The 21,771-nt window shown below is 40.7% G+C and overlaps 2 protein-coding genes across 2 annotated transcripts in view; one reads left to right on the forward strand and one right to left on the reverse strand.

Annotated features, from left to right (window-relative positions):
• Nucleotides 1-10,900, reverse strand: part of efhd1 (EF-hand domain family, member D1) — a 70,455-nt gene extending 59,555 nt beyond the window's left edge. The window contains exon 1 of the mRNA XM_039826347.1: nucleotides 10,483-10,900. Coding sequence (XP_039682281.1) covers nucleotides 10,483-10,766 — 284 coding nt within the window. The 5' untranslated portion in view covers nucleotides 10,767-10,900. The remainder of the gene's footprint in view (nucleotides 1-10,482) is intronic.
• Nucleotides 10,901-12,283: 1,383 nt separating this feature from the next.
• The window catches only part of nlrx1 (NLR family member X1), a 79,550-nt gene continuing 70,062 nt past the window's right edge, over nucleotides 12,284-21,771 (forward strand). The window contains exon 1 of the mRNA XM_039787188.1: nucleotides 12,284-12,476. The gene's annotated coding sequence lies outside the window, so the exon portion shown is untranslated. The remainder of the gene's footprint in view (nucleotides 12,477-21,771) is intronic.

The following is a 21,771-nucleotide window of genomic DNA, read 5'->3' on the forward strand; positions in this document are numbered from 1 at the left end:
CAGCAGATGGCGCCCTTCTTATTGCAGGTATTTAATGAAAGCATATCAACCAATACCTTACCTTGGCATATGACTCAAGGTTTAATTACTTTAATCCCTAAACCAATGCAAGGATTTACTTTATATTTATAACTGGCGTCCAATTTGTCCTTTAAATAATGATTATAAAATGTTGGCCTTGATCTTTGCTAGAAGAGTAAAAAAAGTGTTAAACTCTCTTATTGATGAAACAAATCAGGTCTTAGATCTAGTTGACCATTCATATTTAATTTCAGATGACAGCTTTGTGTTTTTCTTAGACTTTTTCAAGGCTTTTGATACCGTCAAGCATCATTTTCTCTATCATTCGCTTAAGAAGTTTGGCTTTGGGGATTTCTTTTGTAATGCAATCAAAACTCTCTACAATAATGCAAATTGCTCCCTTAACTTAAAAACGTGTCTCATCGCCCAGATTTGAAATCAAACGTGGAATTTGGCAGCAATGCCCTATATCTCCCTACCTTTTTTTGCTTGCAGCCCAACTTTTATGTGATCATATTAAATGTAGTCAATTGCAGGGTATTTCCATCGCTGATAGGACAATTACTAGACTGGCAGATGACACAACACTGTTTTTAAAAGTCCCAGGTTCCTCTAGCAATTACTATAATATAAGTCTTCAGTAAAGCTTCTGGTCTCCTTTTAAATCTTAAAAAATGTGAATTACTTGCACTTAAAGAGTGTGATGTTGATTTGATTGCTGATATTCCTGTGAAAAACAGTATTAATTATTTAGGGCTTGTTATTGATAAAAAATTAACTCCAAAGATGCAAGAATAACTTCACTCCCATTGTTGAAAAACAAGAAAGAAATTCAACCTTTGGCTTTTACATGACTTATCATTAAAAGGCAGGATTCTACTCTCGAAGGCTGAAGGAATATTAACTAGAGGTCGACCGATTCATCGGTTTTGCAGATTAATCGGCACCGATAGTTGATTGGTGGAACTATCGTTATCGGCAAAAATCCATACCGATAGTTTTTTATGGTTGCGTCCGTTGCTGGAGCGGCTGAGAAGCGCGCGCTGTCATTCATTACACAGTACGTGAGAGCTGAGAAGGGTCTGCTGGCATCATGCATTACAATAGCGGCCTCTAGAGGCGAAATAAAAACTATCACTGATGCCTTGTGTTGTTTATTTTTGACACGTGTTACTGCGCGCTGTACGGAGAGCACATGCTGTGCGGAGAAGGCTGACATCAGATGCGCATTTAAAGCATTGACAGCAAAAGGTATGTATACAGTACATTTTGTCATATCATTATAAAGTTATTAATTTGTTGAATAGATGCTGCATTAGTAGAGAAAGAACAGCACAGTATGTTTGTTTGCTTTCGAGGCTGAGATGACGCTAAACATTAGTAGTAGGCTAACTTACCTCAAGCCCGGTTAAAACCAACCCAAAATAAACGCAAGTCCGACCCAAATGGATCGTCCACGATCCCAAACGGCACCTCTGATTCATATTTAGATAATTTAATAACAGTTAAACGTAGAGACTTACTGATTGCTGCAGCTAAAAGCTAACGAATTAGCCGTCACGGGGGTGTCTTTGTTGTCTTTCTAGCCTTTACAGGTGATTTTCTATCCACCCTGGAACTTGTGCCTTTTTTCAGGGTTGTTGAGCATTAAATCCAAACTGTTACATCCAAAAATTTATCCACTTGATGTCCATAATTCATCCCGTTTTCGGTCATTTCTGCCGCTAACTCCGTGCCACCGACAAGGTAATCTCCCATGATGCCTTTGTTTATGTTTTAAACCAATGGGAAGGCAGGTCCGTCACACATTACGTCTTACATGGGCATCCAAGTGAGAACAGAGAGTATATAGTGGGAAAGATCCCTCCAGGTCAGAGATCGTCTGTTACCGTTCTAAACCGTTCTACAGAGAAGAATGGCGTCACTGTTTTGAGATTTGGCATACATTTGGGCTTTTTTGAAGAAATGTAAATAGTTTGTCCTTTATATGAATTATAATGCTCATTATGTTTATTTTTGCACTGGATGACTCCAAATATGTAAGAGAACTGTTTTAGACAACACACATGCTCGTGTAGCATTGCTGTGGGTGTATCAATTCTAAATACTATCGGTCGATTAATCGGTTATCGGCAAATACAGCCCAACCTAGCTATTGGTATCGGTAAAATTATGTCTTTTCCTCAGTTGGTGGACTCCAGTTTTTGTTGGTATGCACCTATAATATTGACACAATTCCTCTTAAACTTTCTTCATTTCATAAACAATTGCTGCTGACTTTGTCTTTGATTTACAGGCAATATTTAACAGATATATTTTGTATAAAAATAAATCCATTTTCTTTCAGCAGTAGGTTGACAACAACATATTGCTTCTAAGTCAATTACTCAACCAGCGTGGTCAGCTTTATAACTATGTTGAGTTTATTCATCACTACGGCAACCCTGTCTCTCCGAAGGAATTCTCTATTTATCTATTCTATCTGTTTTTGATGCAATACCTTCAGCTGTTGTTGCACTCTTTAAAAAGGAACACGCCGACTTATTGGGAATTTAGCTTATTCACCGTAACCCCCAGAGTTAGACAAGTCGATACATACCCTTCTCATCTCCGTGCGTGCTGTAAAGCTGTCTGACGGCTCCAGCGGCATCAGCCCATAACAGAACAGGCAGGTGAATGGTTCCAGTAATCCTACTGCTCCGAATAAGTGACAAAATAACGCTAACATGTTCCTATTTACATGTTGTGATTTGTAGAGTCACGGCGTGTACAAAAACAAGCGTAACATGAGACACAGCCATCTTCTAACCGTAAACAAACCGGGAACTATATTCTCAGGAGGAAGAATATTAGTACTTGGGGAGTGATATGCTCGCAGCAAGCCTGTCTGAGAATATAGTTCCCGGTTTGTTTTACGGATGACAAGAGTATCCTCATGTTATGTTTTTGCTACGCTGCGCGACTCTACAAATCACAACATGTAAATAGGAACATGTTGGCGTTATTTTGTCACTATCTAGTCCGAAGCAGTAGGCTAGTTGGAACCAGTTACCTGCAGGATCTGTGCTGGGCTAAGCTAATGCTGGAGCCGTCAGACAGCGTTACAGCACGCACTGAGATGAGAAGGGTATGTATCGACTGTCTAACTCTGGGGGTTACGGTGAATAAGCTAAATTCCCAATAAGTCGGCGTGTTCCTTTAAAGGCTTTAATGGAGTTGGTGATCACCCTATACTGTTAAATGTGAAAGAAACAATTGTTGGGAATATTTGTTTTTCACTACAAGCTAAAAGTAAGAATAAGGCAACTCGTCAACTTTTTAAGAGTACACCTGCTGCTTTATTGTACTGGTCTTCATATGTTGAAGAGATCTGTTGGGAAAAGGTTTGGCTATTGTTAACCAACAAAGTTAAAGAGATCGGTTTCAAAATGCTCCACAGATTTTACCCAACTAACCATTATCTGCAGAAAATGAAAAAAAGACATTGATATCAGCTGTACTTTTTGTGGAGATCTAAATGAAACACTGGTACATTTATTTTGACACTTTGGAGCATATTATCACATTTTATTGCTGTTCATATTTACCCTCAATTCACATTACTTTGGGAAAATATATTGTTTGGATTCACTCAATATGATAGAAAGCTTTATTCAGAGTATTATGTGATCAATTTAATAATTATTTTAACCACATTTTATTTACATACTGTAAGTCAAAGTTTTTGAAAAAGAAGCCAAGCTTTCTGGAGCTGGCTGCCAAAATGAAACAATACATTTTTTTCCATTTCTAACTGTACAAACAAAAAAGCTGTTAGATCATATGACCTTTGTAAGCTTTACAAAATATTTGTATTTTTAGTTTTTTTCATTTATTTTTCTTTAGTAACCCCCTGGCTCGTTTAGAACGTAGACTGTTAAGATGTACAGAAGATGTTGCTGTATGTCGACATTCTTCAATAAAGAAAAAAAAAAAGTTTACAGACTATCTGTCTCATGTAGTATTGTCAGGATATAGCAACAGTTTGAACTAGAGCTGTTGGAACAAATATCGAAAGTCGAATATTCATACCTGCAAACTGAAAAAGGTTGGAATCCTCTCCAGTGAAATACAGACACACTTCACCGTTTAGCTGTCAGCATTTCAACTGTGTTTACTCCAGCTGCTAGCTAACGGTAGGCTAACGTTACCTGCTGTCGAGTGTAGTGTTACTGTAACTAGCGTCCCGTGCGGCGATGTTTCAGTTTCCTCTAACGTCCGTTTTCGGAGCATCAGAGAGAAGCGCAGGCATTTAAGTGGCATCTAAATAAGGCACCGTTATCCGAGTTCCTGTTTGGTCCGGTAGATAGTGGTCGTTAAGGCACCGGTCTCGGGTCTTGGGTCTTGGACTTCGGACCCCCCCCCCACCCAAAAATAAAAACTCTTTGGATCTACACGATTCACGTGGATAACATTTTCCCCATTCAAAATGGCGATTTTCGCCGAAAAGCGACAAGTTTGCAGGTATGAATATAATTCGAATAGTAAAAACATCTATACTATTTGAATGCTGAAATTACTATTCGAATGTGACTTTTTTTATAAATATGTTGACTAACGTTAGCTAATCTCCCTCTTCTCACCTTGGCCTACCCGCATGTGTCACTCGTGTTACGTCTTATGAACAATAACTTAGCGGGAGTGAGAAACACAAGGCATTGCAAGGTCTAAGCTAACGTTATGTACCGAGTAAAGTTAGTACAAGGGGGAGTGACAGGCTGCGGCTGGAAATCGTAAGGATGGGAAATAGTTTTAACATGACTTTAAAATCGACATCCACCGAACCAAAGTTCTTATATTAACATTAGTTAGCTCGTTCTTGTTTTTTAACTGCGTATAGTATAGGTATAGTAACGTTAGCTTAGCTGGGAGCTTCATGGAGAAAGCTAAAGTTTATGTTAGCTGCCCTACAGCTGTCAGAGTTAGCTTCAACTTCATATATTACCTTCAAATAGCTATATTCTTAGTAACGTGACAATCTGCAAGAAAAAGGTTGCTTATAAATCACAAAAATAGTAGTGACAGCACCGTTTGGCTTGGCTATTAATGCAGTTAGCATTGTTAGTTTAAGACAAATTGTTTCGGCTGTGCTTTCTAACATGATGTCATTGTGCTAACCGAGCACCGTTAGCCTTTACAACAATGCCGCTTCACTACACTTGTTAGATAATGTTTCATGACAGAGTTCTCTGTTGATTTGTGTTTGTTGCTGTGTGCCCGTGGTGGAAAATGAATGACAAAGTTGCATGCATGCAGGTCCCCTCAAGGCCAGGCTAATGTTAGAAGTCCCTCTAGTGGACAGAACGTGTAACAACAACCACATGCTTGTAGTGGCATTGACAATGCATAAGCCTGAGTAGTGTAGTACATATTTAATAAGTTGCATTATTGAGCATTAAATATTCAAATATTATTCAAATATTTAAAAAAAAAATATCAAATGGAATTCGAATGGTATTATAGAGGAAGATTGACAGCTCTAGTCTGAACAAATATGACAAAGTGTTATTTTTTATAAAAGTTTCCAACGACTACTTCTCACTATGCAAACATCACACCACGTCCTGTGTTGTCAAAAAAGACACTGTGGCAGGCAGCAGAAACACATGTCAGTATCACATCCCTTAAGCTTATGTAGTGACCACCTTTACACAATGATCACAATTAGCCCTTCATTTGCATTATGGACTGATTCAGCCAGAGGGAGGGCTTCCTCTCCAGCCAACATTCCAGTCCTGGGAACACAAAGCACCCATAGACTAATTTGGCTCTTCTTTATGGGAGCACAGGAATGCCAGAGGCAGGCTTAAAGCATAGTGTTTCTCTGCTGCCGTCTGGGCATGAGCAGAGCAGGCATTACAGTGATACACACACACAGGAAAACTCATTACCACACAGTTCCTTACAGGACTACGGACATCTACAATGCCTTGACCTGTTTTATAAGGGCCGGAGCAATGACCCTATTGTAGCTGAAGGAATTATTATAATTCTCTTAAGTTAATCACATTTTTAAAGGGGCTGAAGGTGCTTGAAAACTTACAAAACTCACGTATCAGAACAGGTGAAAGGTTTTGTGGGTCTTGTTTTCAGGTTGGCTCGACAGTATCCCCAACAGCTTTAGAGCCAAAGCTCCAACCTTTGAATTGGATGTAGATGACAAAATTTGTCATGTCCAATATCATGTCCAGACCTTTAAAAAAAAACAAAAAAAAAACTGAGGGTTGTCCGACTTACTGGATGAAGCCCGCCATGGGCCGCCTATTTCAGCCGTAATTCTCCTCCCTTTCCGCTGTCTCAGCTATCTATTTTGCAAGGGCCCCGCCACTGCATCCGGGGCTTACTGTCACCCAAGACGATGTGATTGGTTTAAAGAAATACAAACAATCTAAGGGAATGAATGTATAATAATGTGTTGAGCATCCGAACAAGCTTGTTGTCTTCTGCACACATATGCCGCATGATGGTTCCCTCACACAGCAGCCAGCCACACACACACCATGCACCATGCACACAGCAGCCACACGTTAGCGAATGTGCCAGGGTGTAAAGAGAGAGAAAAAAAAATAAAAGAGAAACGGCTGGTAAATATGAGGTTAGTATTGACGGTATATCTGTGAACGTGATCTCTCCCTTGCTGCAAACCACTACGCCTCATGCTAATAGTTGTACAATGACCAATATGAAATGAGCGTATAATGTAATTTGCGCCTAAGCGGAGGACAGCCTTTGGATCATTCGCCTGCGTTTGGTTTCCTTGTTTTGGTCATAATTTTAAATTCCAAAGCCCTCAACATGCCAAGGGTCGGATCTCCTACCAGAGCATGCCGACATTTGGTTCAAGGGTTTTCTGGAAGATGGAAACGTGAGCTTCAAAAGAAGCAGGCAGTATTGAACATCACTGAGCATTCACTGATACACAATGTGGTCACCAGGTGGGGATCCACATTTGAAATTATTCCCAAGTTCTTGGGAGCAGCAGCAGGCCATCTGTGGGGTGCGAGCAGGAGACAGAAGCACCTGGCATCTCATGCCTAAAGACAGTGACACTGTGCTGGAGAAAGTAAGCCAGCTCCTCAATTTTTCCATGATGTCCTGGCATCAGAGAAACCAGCCACACTTTCCTCACTGAAGCCTTGGAGCACATCAACAATGAGATACTTCAAGATCAAGAGGAAGACTGCACTCACTAAACAAATGAACCTTGTAATAAGAGAAGACCTGTTAATGCAGCTGCAGGAATAATGCAGCAGGAAATTAAGAATGTTGTGAACATATGAGCTATATGGATCCCAGCTTTGCTGGTCATCTGGATGACACAGTCAAGGCATGCAGCGATGAAGCAATGGCACTTGCATCGCATCCAGAGATTCCAGACACAGAAGATCCTCCAGCATCAGGCACACAGCACACCTTCTCTAACAACACCAAAAGGAAATAGAAGAGTCTGTCTGGGTTGTTACAGAAAATCACCAGCTGAAAGAAGAACAGGTTACTGGCTTCAGGTTGTGCCATCAATGCCATAAATCCCCCACAAAACGTGACTCAGAGGTGAAACTGTATTTGTCCCTTTCTGCAATCAGTGCTGATGCTGCCCACTGGCTTCGTGGAAGACGCGTGTCAGAAATGCCAATGCTTTCAAATGCGGCAAGGACGTACCTCTGTATCTCCTCAGAAAGGCTGTTCAGTACAAGTGGCCATATATCCTATCTCCTCAGCGGTCAAGACTGAGCCCTGAAAATGTGAATATGCTCGCATTTCTTCACTATATTAACTGAAAGGACTGGAAATAAGTAGGCAATTTGTTAAAAGGCCCTGATGTAGGTGGGTCCTGCAGCCTTTGACTCCTTGTTTAGTTGGAAAAGGATATGCATAGCTCATATTTAATTCCAGGATGTGGACCTTGTTAGGGCCCGAGCGCCGACAGCGGCGAAGGCCCTATTAAAACTGAAGGAATTATTAGGGCCCGAGCAGTGAAACTGCAAGGACCTATTGTTTTTGCTAAGATTATTATTCCGCGACGTCACTCGCATTTTTGAGGGGCTTAGCATGCTGGAAAACTCACAAAAATTTGCACACATGTCAGACCTGGCAAAAACTACAAAAATGCACACATATCCACCACTAGGTGACGCTACCGCAGAAAAAATGTGTTTTGGTCCTATAACTCCCGATGTACATCGCACATTCAAAAACCACATATCTTCGTATTCCCTGGATTCAACTGAATCTCCGGATATAGGCCATGCCCATTTAAAAAAAAAAGTAAAAAAAATGTATATCTCATGAATGGCTCATCATAGTTTTACAAAATGTGGAGGCCACCCCTACAATAAGGTACTGATTGGTCAAAGTGGGCGTGGCCTATGGGACCCTAATTGGTTTTAGCACTTGGGCACATGTTTGACGGCCTCAATATATACGAAAACTCACAAAAATTGGCGCCAACATAAACACCTGGGAGCTTTGCGAGACTGTTCAACGATTTGGCCCATACCTGTAAGCGGGCTCCATAGCGCCCCCTAATGCGTGGACAGCCTTAACTTGGACATAGTTGGTCCGATCTTCACCAGATTTAATACACATATTGCTGTAATCATTGCGGACATATTTCCCATTTACCTTCATTAACTCCGCCCAACCGGAAGATGGCCATTTTTTATTTATGCATTTTTCATGTTTTACATTCTTTCGAACTCGTCCTAGGCCGTGATTTCAATCTTCTTGAATCTTTGCAGGTAGTATCGGTTGACCCTCATGACGAAAAGTTATCCAAAGAATTTTGATAGTTGAAAAAATGCGCAAGTTATAGCAACTTCATGTCTAAACAGGAAGTTGCGTTATCTTGGCAAAAATTATTCCGATTGCCCCGAATCTTTACAATGTTGTTCCTCATGGCCGGATTAGCATCTGTGCATCTGTTTTTATTCCTTTTACTTCATTCGTGCCGTTGTGTGTAGCAGGTATTCTTCTGCTACTGTGTGTGTAGTAATCTAGCTCATTAGCGCCTCCACTGGAGTGGTAGTGGTAGAATCAATCAGGAAATGGGCTACCTAGACCGCGCACCAGACTACTGAACGAGACCGAATGTAACCATGCAACCGGCCGGCCCGCTCGAGTCTAATGTAATCAAGCGGTGTCTTGGTTCTCGGCAAGTTATTCACCAAGCCTTGTTTCTGGTGCATCTTAGAGGATTGTGTTCATGGCAATTCGCACATTATCGATGGGGAAGTACAGTACATCACATACAAATACACGTCATGTTATTTTGGTAGTTATGTTAAGTTAAATGTTAGAGAAGTGAATGTTGCTACGTGGTAGGTAGGCTGTCACGAGGAGACCGCACACCAGGCTACTGAACGAGACCGTAAAGACCGTAACCAAGGGTACTGCATGAGTCTATATTCAAACGGGTGTCTAGGTTCTCGGCAAGTTTGAGTTATCAACCGATCCAAGGCTACTGAAAGAAACCGTAACCATGCCTAATGCATGAGTCTATATGTAATCACGGGTGTCTAGGTTCTCGGCTGCCTCTTGCCTTGATCTCGTGAGGTTATCGTTGCCCACGTGTGCACGACGTCAGAGCAAGTCGGGATCAAGTTGGACACAAATCTAATCGGCATTCATTGGGCGGCGATCGCTGGTGATAGATTCTGCGCAGACTTAGCTCATCTCGAACGAGCCTATTATATTAAGCCCGCCCACCGACTCTATACACAATGTTATTGGCTTTTCCAGCTCGCAAGCGGAGAGTTGCTAGACCCCCTGGCTGCAAATTACATTTGCTGCCCATAGGGTGCGTCTGGATTTCTAGGCTACACAAGAAAGTCAGCCATATTTAATGTACTGTGCAGTTTTGACTATTTGCAGACGTTGTATTTTAACATTGAGGGCCTGCGCATCGCTGCTTTCAGCTTTAATTATTACTGTTTTAATGCTGAATTAAAATGAATTGACGGATTACATTTAACTGGAATTGTATGTTTACCGTTATTTGATTTCGTGTGACAAATAAATACATTGATTATTCACCCCACAATACGGTGAATAATATGTAACGTTACTAGCCAGGACAAAATGCCAGCTAACGTTAATATTGCAGAGGGTCTGTATAGTGAGCAGTGGATGACTCACTTTGAATCAGTGAGCAGAGTGTCAGCCTGTGCGTTCACGAGGTTTCGCCTCCACCATCTTTTAATCTTCTTCTTCTTTTTCCCCCCCCCCCCCCCACACAACGCACGGGTGGAGAAAAATTATGGGGGTGTGGTTGTTTGTGGTTTTTTTTTCGGGAGGTTTCCCGCCACCACCCCCTTTATTCTTTTTTCCTTTTTCCCCCCCCCCCCCCCCCAAACCCCACCCGGTTTTAAAAAATTTTGGCTTTTTTTTTGTTTAACACAGAAAACCTTAGCATTTTAGCCTTACTGTTTGAACATCATCTCCATGTCCTTAATCTGCTTGCGGGAGAACTCCTTGAACTCCGTGTAGGGGTTGAAGATGCGGGTCAGTCGAGGAGCAGCGTTGCCCTCGTTGATGTCCTGTCTGCGGGTCAGTTTGGCAGACAGCTCGGAGGACGAGTCGCCGCAGGCTGCCTCGGCCTCCTGCGGTTTGGGTCGGACCGGGCTCTGTTCGCGCTCCGGCCTCGGCTCAGCCTCCTGCGAAGTGGTCAGCCGCGACTGCAGCTTCCTAGCCAGCTCTTCAGATGCCATGCTACGAGTAGTACGCTGTTCACTGAGTCGTACAACGTTAGAGAGAATGGAGCCTTGACAGCCGTTTCAAGCATAGGTTTCAAGTACCACTGTCAAACTGCCTATGGTCCGCTCACAAGAGAGAAAGCAGTACTTCCGGTCGCAGTTTTTCAAAATAAGACCATCATCTCTACAAATACGTAGCTAGGCTTGGAAACCCACTCCCAGCTAAGTTAGTGTTTGGTTACGGAACGTTGCCTGAGAGGTGTGCCCATAGATATAGAACAATATATCTATGGGTGTGCCTTTAGGGGAACGTTCCCCTAACGATGCCACCTTTAGGGAACGTTCCCCTAACGTTCTTTTTTACATTCCCTAACCTTCAAAAAACTTTAACAACCATGGTTGTTAAAGTTTTGACCAGTAGTGTAAGTTACTCCCTAGAGTCATATTTGCGCAAAACTCTGTAATATTGTTGTACCTTCTCAGTCGACACAGTTGTTTGGCTTCTCATTACTGTCTTTACTGGTGCTACACAGTCAAACTGCGGCTGCAGAGGCACCGGCTTCACTTGTCAACAAATGCATGTTTTGCCTGTTTTGGAGTATTTGTACATGTTGTATTAGTACTTTTACTTCTTCCACCCCTGATTATACAGTAAGCGTGTTTCTAGTGAGACATTTATTACAGAATGTGTCGCAGTTTATTTCAGCATCCATTCCATAATACAATACTCCCTTTAGAAATGACTGAAGGAACTCTTTTGATGACTTTTGTAGGGCTTCATGTCAACAAAAATGAGACAAAAAGCGTACAAAAATGTTGGAAAAATCAACAAAATTACAAAAAGGTGATAAATGTCTGAGAAAGCCACAAAAAGGTTGGAACAAAAACAACACAAAATGAGGAAATGTTTAAAAAAGTGACACGCTGTAACAAAAGCACGTCAATAAACTCTACATGTCTGGCCCGTGATTCTCTTTTTCCAGTGTGGCCCTTAGTGAAATTGAGTTTGACACCCCTGGTGCAGACTGGGGTTACATTTCAAAACAAAATGTTATTCTAAATTTGTCACATACACACAGTAGGCCTACAATGTAGTGAAATTCCATTAGTGTATTTAACCCATCCTAGGGACCGCTATACAGGGGGGGGGGGCACTTGAGGTTCAGTGTCTTGCTCAGGGACACTTTAACATGTGGCCGGAGGAGCAGGGGATCAAACCCCCAATCTAGTGGTTGAGGGGCAACAACATACCTCTGAGCCACAAGCCACCCAGACACTTTTTGTGCATTGTAGGAAAACACCAGCAGGTCCTTGTCAGGGTAGTATAGGGCAGAAAGAAAAATATTCTTTGTTAGGCTGGCAGGACTTGGAGTTTAGGCTTTTTCGGTTTTATCTTTGTTTGGACATAGTGAGAAACATCAACTGATCTCCAAAGCAGTTCCTATATGACAAAGTACTGTATGTAAGAATTTAGTTCACATTTTGACCTGTAGAGATCAGTAATACGCTTAGCGGCGTCTACACTGTCGGAATCCTACAAGAAGAAGAAGAAGAAGCCACTGTAACGAACACCGCTTCGAGCGCTGCACCAGCTGTCTTTATACACCCACCTTCACAGTATTCGTTTAGTCGCTGCGAAACGTTTTTGGATATCGTGGGAAATTAACGTCAATGTCCTGATACAGAGACCGATGGGAGACAAGGGTGCAGGACGATGAGACATTGGTATGTAACTGGATTTATTTTCCATGACATGGCATTTCACTTTTAGTTTGCATGAGTGCAACCTTATAGCTGGTTCAACCCGTATGTTATAAAGTAATAAGTTCAACCTGTTACCTATGTGACGCTAACTGGCAGGCTATAACTTTGAGCTAACTGCAGTAACATTAGCTAATTTACATTCACTCGTCTTTCCTGTTTATGGTATTACAAATGAAAATTGTGATCGGAGCTGTATCATTAACTAGTCTAATCAAGTTTATAAGTGGCAATGGGTTAATTCCTTTATTATTATTATTATTATGTATTAAACTTTACACCGTTAACTCCGTAAAGTTGCTTTTCTTTTCGAAAACGTTATTCAAGAGAGGTTGGACGGCTCTTCCGGGGTTCTTCCCGTGTAACGTTGTGTGCATAGACAGTTAAATAAATGGAACAACAGATCCCGTTGCTCTGGACTGACACCTATGACGGAGACCAGTGAAGAATATTAGAAGCACTTTTCCGGTGAGGGCTGACCGTGCGTTCATGGACATCGAAAAAAAGTTTTTCCGAGTGAAAACGTCACCATTCACGTCCTGTAGGAATCAGAGGTGGGAAACTCGGGCTGGATTTTGATAACAGAGTTCCCCAGTTGGTGACGCGTTGTTGACAACTGACGTTTGATGGAGGCGACTTTGGTTCACTGAACATATTTCAGTGATAATAAACTGTTTATTGTGGACAAATGCCTCTGCCAAGAAACATGCACAGACATAACATGTTTAAAATTATTCATAAATAGGCCTATGTATAAAAAAACACACACATTATCCGTGTCTTTTCCCGTTCGTTGTCCTGCAGATAACACACAAAAACACCTGGCGATGTGCTGTTTGGATGCTCGCATAAGAAAACAGCAGAAAATCTTTTTGTTATTGTGGCCTCCATGTTTGCACACACCTGATGCTCTAGGCTACGGCCAACCGTTGGTGGCAGTCATGCAAAAAGTTGTTATGCCAAACGCCAATATAACAGAAGAAGAAGAACACGCATTCCAATCCCGACCATGTGAACGCTGCAAGTCGGAAAAACATAGACTGTATATTATTAGTGGACAGCCCATCCGGTTTCGCAAAGTGCTGCAAATGCGGAAGTGCCTTAAAGCTGCATTCTATCTGAATTCCAGCAGGGGGCGACACGTGCGGTTGCAAAAGGAGGTCGGTTTCTGTAGAAGTCTATGAGAAAGTGACCCACTTCTCACTTGATTTATTACCTCAGTTCACATTTTCTTGAAGAGTTTATGGTCTCAATCGCTAGTTTTAAGTCTTCTGCAACACAGAATGATGTTCATTTTTTGAATTATGGTCTCGTTGATTTTAAAATCGGCGATAAAGCAGGGGGTGTTTTAGGGCGTGGCTATGATGTGATTGACAGTTCGCGGTCTGTCAATCATGACGTTTAGCCATTGACATATGGGTTTAGCAAAGCTTATCCGAGTCCTGTCAACTTCAGCTTTCTTCGTAGTGACTTTGACACTTTGGTCGCCTAATAATATCTTGTTCAGCGTTTGGTTGGACGACAAGACACTCAAAGGAGTCGGCAGTTCAGTTTTTCTGGTAAGTAACGTTAATTTTTTTAAATACTGTTTTTCGTTAGCGAACGTTAGCATCCCAATTAATATCAGTTTGCTAGCTAGATTGCACCTTGCTAACAAAGCTAGCGGGCTAACGTTATGCAGACCTTATAAACGGATTCAAATATATATTACATATACAGTCGTATACAGTAGCTATGCATAACGGTCTCGCCGGCGATCTATTTTTAACCATATGTGGTGTTATTGCTAATCGATGCACATGTCTCCCTAACCCGCAAGCTAACACTACCATTAAATGTAATGGTAGCTAATGTTAGCTTAAAATCAAAGCCTGATATAGTTAATGCTATGGTGCAAAGTCATATTAAACCCTATATTCGCACGGGATTAGAATACTTTTGGGACTGCGGGTGATTTAGAAATTACCCCTCACATCTGAGTTTCGCTGTGGCGATTCGCAAGGACAAGCAGAGACTGCTTTTACTTGAATATACTGAAATATATGTTCCTGCCCGAGAGTTGGGCAACGTTACCCGGAGGTGCCCGAAGGACAGGCACATAATATCATCCCCGCCACAGCGGCACCCACACAGCATCACCGTCACCCTCACCCTCGGACAAAGCTGCGGGGGGAACGCGTGGACTCGGAGACGGAGGTCTCTGGGCGGGGCAGTGGGCCAGAATATGCGTTGATGCTGTTACACTGATGTCTTTCTTCCACTTACTGTAGTTGTGTCTGCTAATCTATTTGAAGACCTTCTGTCAGCACATTAGTCTGTTTTAAGATGAGTCACATACATGTTACATTCTATATTTACAAGTGCTGTTTATTACCAAAATGTACATTAAAAAAGTGTTGCGTACAATACACATTGTCTAAGATAAATTTGACATGTAGGAGTAGGTTTACTTAATACTGCATGTCCTCAACTGAAGCATAGATTCATGTACAAGCGCATATATTAATATAATTCATTGTGATCTACCATGCCTTAACTACATGTTTGTCTATTACAAACATTTGCCTGTCCTTATCCTTTCTCTTGTGCCTCAGATGCCATTGGAACCTGACTCCTGCTACCGCTTCACTCCTGCCATCCGCCGGTGCAGACAGCCACCCCCACTGGACCCCACCACTAGCCGGCCTACTGTCTTCCTCTGACGGACCTGCTCCTTCCCAGAAACCACCGACCCGTTCTCCATCCTGGAAACTTTGACGTGCTTTTCCCCCCTCAGAAACCTGGACTCGATACTTCAAATAAAACCTGTTAATTCACACTGCGTTCTGTTCACCATTCAGCACTTTAGAAATATGTATAAGGCATATAATTGAGATATTTTATGTATAGGATTAAACTGTTAGAATTAGATAGACATTGCATGTCCTTGTATGGTTTTTAGTTTTCATACTTTAAAAATGTCAGTGCAGTAAATATAAGATACATTGATTTAATTATTACATTGAATAAGTTGTTTATTTTTTCTTTGCAATTTGTGATCATACTTTTGTTATAATGAATTTACAATAACCCTACACAGATTAAACAGCACCTAGTGGATTTTCAATTACCTACTAAACACTTGACTAGGTATTTGAAATATATTTAAATATATAAATTAATCTAAAAGGATTTTGGTGAAGTGTTTTCATGGTGATTAAAATTGACAAGTACATAAAGACACAAGAAAAGCACAAACTACATTTTGCTGATCCTTTGTCAACATTCAAGTAAGTATGGTAACATTTAAGAAATCATTTGTTGATTAAAGCCCAAATAGAAACTTTAAATCAATTACAAATTCTATCAAATTACCAATGTCTTGTATGACTACAATACTATATGTTCCTATAGTTACTTCAGAAAAACAACAAATGTAGCTTTAGAAAGACCTTTATTTCACATTGAAATGGGCATTAACTTCAAAAACTACATAAACCACAAACACTGGCAATATTTTTAACATTATGTTTAAAGTGATGAATTAAATAATGTAGTTCACCTTTTACAATCCAGTGTAAATTCCACACATAAATCACTGCTGTGGGTCAAGGTAAAGGCAAACTTCACTGTCACAAGTGAATTCTGCATAATAAAAAGAGGTACTTGAATCACTAGTGCCACATTGTTAATTACAGTAGAAATGGTTGACATTACAAACCACAATATAAAAATATAGCTTAACATATAAAGCTTAAAGCACTTGTGCAGCACTGTTCAGTCAAGTCCAAATGCCTGGGTAAAGAAATAAAAGCTGCCTTTACAATTACAGTGAGCATAGTGTGACAGTCTGTTGGTTGTCTGTATGCACAGTGGAAAAAGAAAAGTAACTATTACTTAATTCTGAGGAATTGGGTTGGGTGCACATGCCATTGTGGCTCTCCACACTCCTATTTCTGAAAGAAAGGAAAAAGTGTCATCAATTTCCATTTGAGCCCCTCATAGTTAAATATATATGCACACTAGCATGTAACTGTACTTCATTAATTATCTAGGAGAATACAGATGAATTAACAACAGTGTATTGTTCTTTAGTGTAACTTTAAGTCAGTTAAATGATCTTATTTCTGCTAACGTTAGCTCTTAAAAGCATGTAAAGGCAGTAGCAAGACTTTATCGGTGCTTTATGGTTATTACAGTTAGCCAAACGTTCTAATAAACTTGGTTAAACATTTGCTAATAGTTAGCGTTAGATAATGATAAGCACTGACAATCACCGTTTCGTAGCTAAACTTCAATTTGCAGAAAATTAACGTTAGGATGTTTTACCATAAGTGGCTAGCTAACGTTACAGACAACATGGTAACATCAGATACATTTACTTTACAATATGACTCCTCTTATATGACTATGGGACAAAGATATATTTAAAACCTAGCAAAGCTAAATCTTACCTTGAATTATGTATGCTAGCTTTCAGCAGAAGTTGCATCGAGATTGCCAGTGTGTAACGCGTAACGTAAGGGGGGGGTACAGCGTTGCTAACTCAAAAAAAAAGAAATAAAGTCAGATACCGCCCAACTGTCTACGGCTCCTCCCTCACTCCTCCTTCGAGTCTAAAAACGTCACATCCGCAACCATGATGGCTGCGCCCATAAACGCAAACTCGACGACTCATATCAGCTCTCCACAAACCAATGGGTGACGTCACACATGCTCTGTCCATTAATATTAACAGTCTATGCGGAAAAACAACGTAACCAGGGGGGCGGTGCCTGTTATTCCGAGGTGGCATGAACCCAGCATGAGCGTTACTGAGCAGCCTCCAACTGAACTTGTAGACGTATATGTGACGTGGGCAACCTGTCTGAAAGTTGGAAGTCTTCTGGTAGCAGTGCCAAGAGAAATCTCAATCATTCCGAATCTTGCAGAGACAGAGAGCGTAGGTATATGTAAGGGCTTAACATAGGCACAGGCTAATTATTGCTAACTAAAATAGGGTGACCAGATTTCCCGGAGCTAAAACCGGGACACTTTGCGAGTGACCCTAGTGCTTGTGCACGCACACGCTTTTAAACGTGAACATGTGCCAGTCCAGGTCAGACATATACACAGACAGTAACTTCATTATTTTGATCGTAGGCTCCTCATCTAATAATACGTGTTTTTTCCTGTAAAATTAACAAAATTGCAGCAACAGCCTTTTTCAGTTTAGTGTGAGATTTATGTTGAGATTTTTTCTAAAAAAGATTCTTTGAAGTGTTATTTATTCCAATAACACCAAAAGAATTAAAATTATTTATTGAAATTAAATGAATTTTGAGCATTAACCACTTTATTTCCTGCATTCTGGTGAATTTTTATGCACATATTTCTACCTTTTTCTGAATCAATGTGTGCTGCAAATATCTGTAGCCTAGGCATCATTTACTCCTCCCTCCTGTTTGGCGTCTTTTGTTGAGGAAGTAAACTCCTTAACCCTTGTGTTGTCCTTCGGGTCCCAGTGACCCGAAGGACAACACAAGGATTATGTACTTCCCTTTACTTTGTTGAGAATTGCTCTCTAAACAAGGGTTAATACAGCACCTTAGTTCTTGTTTGTACAGCATTTTGGTCAGCTTAAACTGTGTTTAAATGTGTTCTAGAAATAAACTTTACTTACTTACTTTACAAGAAACAGGGTTTAGAGAGCAATTCTCAACAAAGTAAAGGGAAGTACATAATCCTTGTGTTGTCCTTCGGGTCACTGGGACCCGAAGGACCACACAAGGGTTAAATGTGCATATGACAATTATTCACCTCAATGATAAATTAATTCATTTTAATTTATTAATAGACCCCTGGACTGTAATATTTCAGATGTGTTTGAGCAAGATTTCTGCTCATGTCCAAAACTTTGTGCACATTCAAAATACAGTATATCTGTGTTCTCTGTGATTTGGAGGAGTCGTGATATTTTGAGAAAAATAAAGTTAGGTTAGTAGACTATTACAAGAATAAAGTCACTATATTTCAGAAAATAATCTATACCTGCACCATAGTCTGCTGTGCGAAACATGATTGCTCTGCTGATAAGGTAGATCTCAGACCTTCTAATAGACACATAGCCCCGCTTCGGTGTCTCAAATTAGACAAAGAGTTTAGCTAGAGAAGTGTCTGTTATACATCTGAGGTGGAAACCCGAAACTACTGATGCAGAAATACACGGAGCACAAATGCAACACATCTGCCGCAGCTTGTCCACAGCTGAGTGCATCCATAAACCTGAAGCTGCCCTGCATTTTACAGCGAGAGTGGACACAAACAGGTCTGCTTCAGAGCTCCGTCGAGTCTGAACCATAGACTGGAAATGTCACAGTAACTTCTATATATTATAGAATTATTATAGAATTAATATTTATTAATTTAATGATTAAATAAGGTAGTGGCTCCAAACGTACCTCAATTATAACTTGTCTCCTGCTAGTTGTAATACAGCACTTTTAAAAAATAAGGATATTCATAATTTTGGCAAATATTTTTTGCCAACATTTTTTTATATATCTATAAATTACAGGAACATCTGTTTGTGTGTCTGTCTGTGTGTTATGCACATATCTCTAACCGTTAGTCCAATGGATTTCAAACTTGACAGGTGTCACGAATAAGTGCAGTGCCAAGTTTGACGTTGTTTGGATTAGAAATGCAAAAGATATCGTTAAATATGTATCGGTAAAAGAAGCACACATTGGCTTTTGCTGCTCTAGCCGCTGGCCACTGCCCCTCTCACACTGTACACTGACAGGACCAGAGACGGAGAGGGTCTAAGAAAGCAGCGGAGCTTTAGCAGCTAAAATGTGACATACACCTCACACCCAAAAAAAACCCCGCTGTCATCCACAGCGGTGTGCTAATTATCGCCCTATATCTTTAATTAATGTAGATGAAAAAATTCTCGCCAAAATCTTAGCAACTAGATTGGAAGAAGTGGTCCCTTTACTCATTCATCAGGACCAGGTGGGGTTTATGCGGGGCAGGAGCTCTGCAGAAAACCTTCGTAGACTTTTACACGTTATGTGGATGACTAGAAACAATGACACACCAACTGTGGCCTTTTTCATTAGACGCTGAAAAGGCATTTGATAAAGTGGAGTCCCTTTTTTTGTTTTATACGCTAGAAAAATTTGGATTTGGGCCAATATTTAGGAAGTGGGTGGAGCTGATCCATCAGCCACAGTATTAACTAATTGGATTATGTCACCCCCAAATCAGGCTAAAATGGCGTTCGACAAGGATCGCCTCTGTCACCTCTAATCTTTGCCATATTCCTTGAACCCCTGGCCATAGCCTTACGGGCTAATTCAAATATACGGGGTGTGCAGGCTGGTCAGGAAGAACACAAGCTTTTTCTGTACGTGGATGATGTTTAATTGATATCCAGTAACCCTGAATCCTCAGTCCCAGAAATCTGTTCAGTTATAAACCTGTTTTCAGAGATATCTGGATATACTGTTAACTGGTCAAAATCAGAAGCCATGCCGTTATTGAAAATGTGCCCCCCAGATATCAGAAAGAACTGGAAATTCAGATGGATGCCGGAAGGGGTTAACATACTTGGTATCAGATTAACGCCAGGTCTGGAAAAAATAATGGAAGCTAACATATTCCAGTCATTCAGAAAACCCAAATTCTGTTAGAGAATTGGGATAAGTTGTATGTTTACCTGATAGGCAGACTCAATTTGGTAAAAATGATTTTAACTCCAAAGATCAATTACATCACTTCCATATTGCTGCTACATCTTCCTTCCTCACTACTCAAAACATATAACAGAATGATAGAGAAGTTTATGTGGGCAGGAAAAAAAACATGTTTAATCGGACCAAGCTATATGCTGCAAAAGACGGGGGGATTAGCACTTTCACGAACAGACTGGTATCATTTGTCATTTTCTTTATCTCAGCTATCTAAGATTCGCCTTCCGCCTACAAGGTTCCCTCTGTGGGTCAGGATAGAAGAGAAACTAGTGTATCCTTTTTCTGTGGAGACCTTCCTTTCACAAACGGATAGACCAGTCCCATCCCAAGACCCGGTACTGACTTTTGCCAGAGTCAAGGAAAATTGTACATCAAATAACAAAAGCCAATCCATATTTATCGAGCAGATCCTCCATATGGTATAACAAGAAACTGTTAGAAAAGAAGAGTTTCTTTTGGGATAAATGGATATGGTCTGGTATTCATATTCTTGAGGATGTGATTGGAGATGGTGGATTCAGATCCTTTGACGAAATTAAAAATAAATATAATTTGTGTAATTCAGAATTCTGGAGATTTCTACAACTCAGACATTGCATTCTCTCAAATAAATACCCAGCATACTTCAGAGATACCAGAAAATGATTGGAAAAAACTTGCGTCATGGTACTGTTACTCACGTGAAACACAGTCACAACTCATTTGTTATAAGATATTTAATAGATCAACTGGACTCCTTCCAAATTAGCAAGACTGAAACTCACAAACAGTAATATATGCTGGAGATGTAATAGAAAGGTGGGAACTCTGGTGCATATGTTATATGAGTGTGATAAGACTATTGACATGTGGAATGCAATAATTGTGTTCTTGAATAAGATGCTGGGCACACATTTGATTAAAAACCCCTCATTATGTCTTCTGGGATTACTACCAGATAATGTTCAAATGTCAAAACGCTGAAAATCATGGTGTCATTTAAGCCTGGTTCAGACGGCAGGATAATTAGGCCAATTTTAGCCCCGATTCACCCCTCCCGACAATCTTAAGGATGCTCCGATTATCGTAAAATAATCTGATCCGATATTCCTGCCGTGTGTGGTGTGTTAAGACTGCTCTCGTCTGCTCGGAAGGACGTCGGGACTGCTCCGATCTCAAATCGGGGATATCCAACATGTTGGATTTTTTTTGGCCTGATTTCTCCTCGTGTGTGGTGTCCCCCGGAGACAAACCAGCACGCAGCCTGTGGACTTGTGGCATACAATAAAGTCGATGGGCATAACTACATCCACAACTGCAGTCCACCAGAGTACATGGAAACGAATATATGAACGTGTATTTCAACGGTAATTAATCTGTGTAGTACGTAACGACATTTCTATGAGAAAAAACAACAACTCACCTCCATATCATGATGTAGCTGAGTATAGTCCATGCTCGCGTTGTCTCCACTTCTTTGACCATCGCCTTTTCTTTTGATAACGTTTTTTTTTCGGTTAAAAACAAACTACAAACTATCGCCACTGCATCCGCCATGATTGTTT

This window comes from Perca fluviatilis, chromosome 2 (assembly GCF_010015445.1).
Source record: "Perca fluviatilis chromosome 2, GENO_Pfluv_1.0, whole genome shotgun sequence".
In the NCBI taxonomy this organism is placed as follows: Eukaryota; Metazoa; Chordata; class Actinopteri; order Perciformes; family Percidae; genus Perca; species Perca fluviatilis.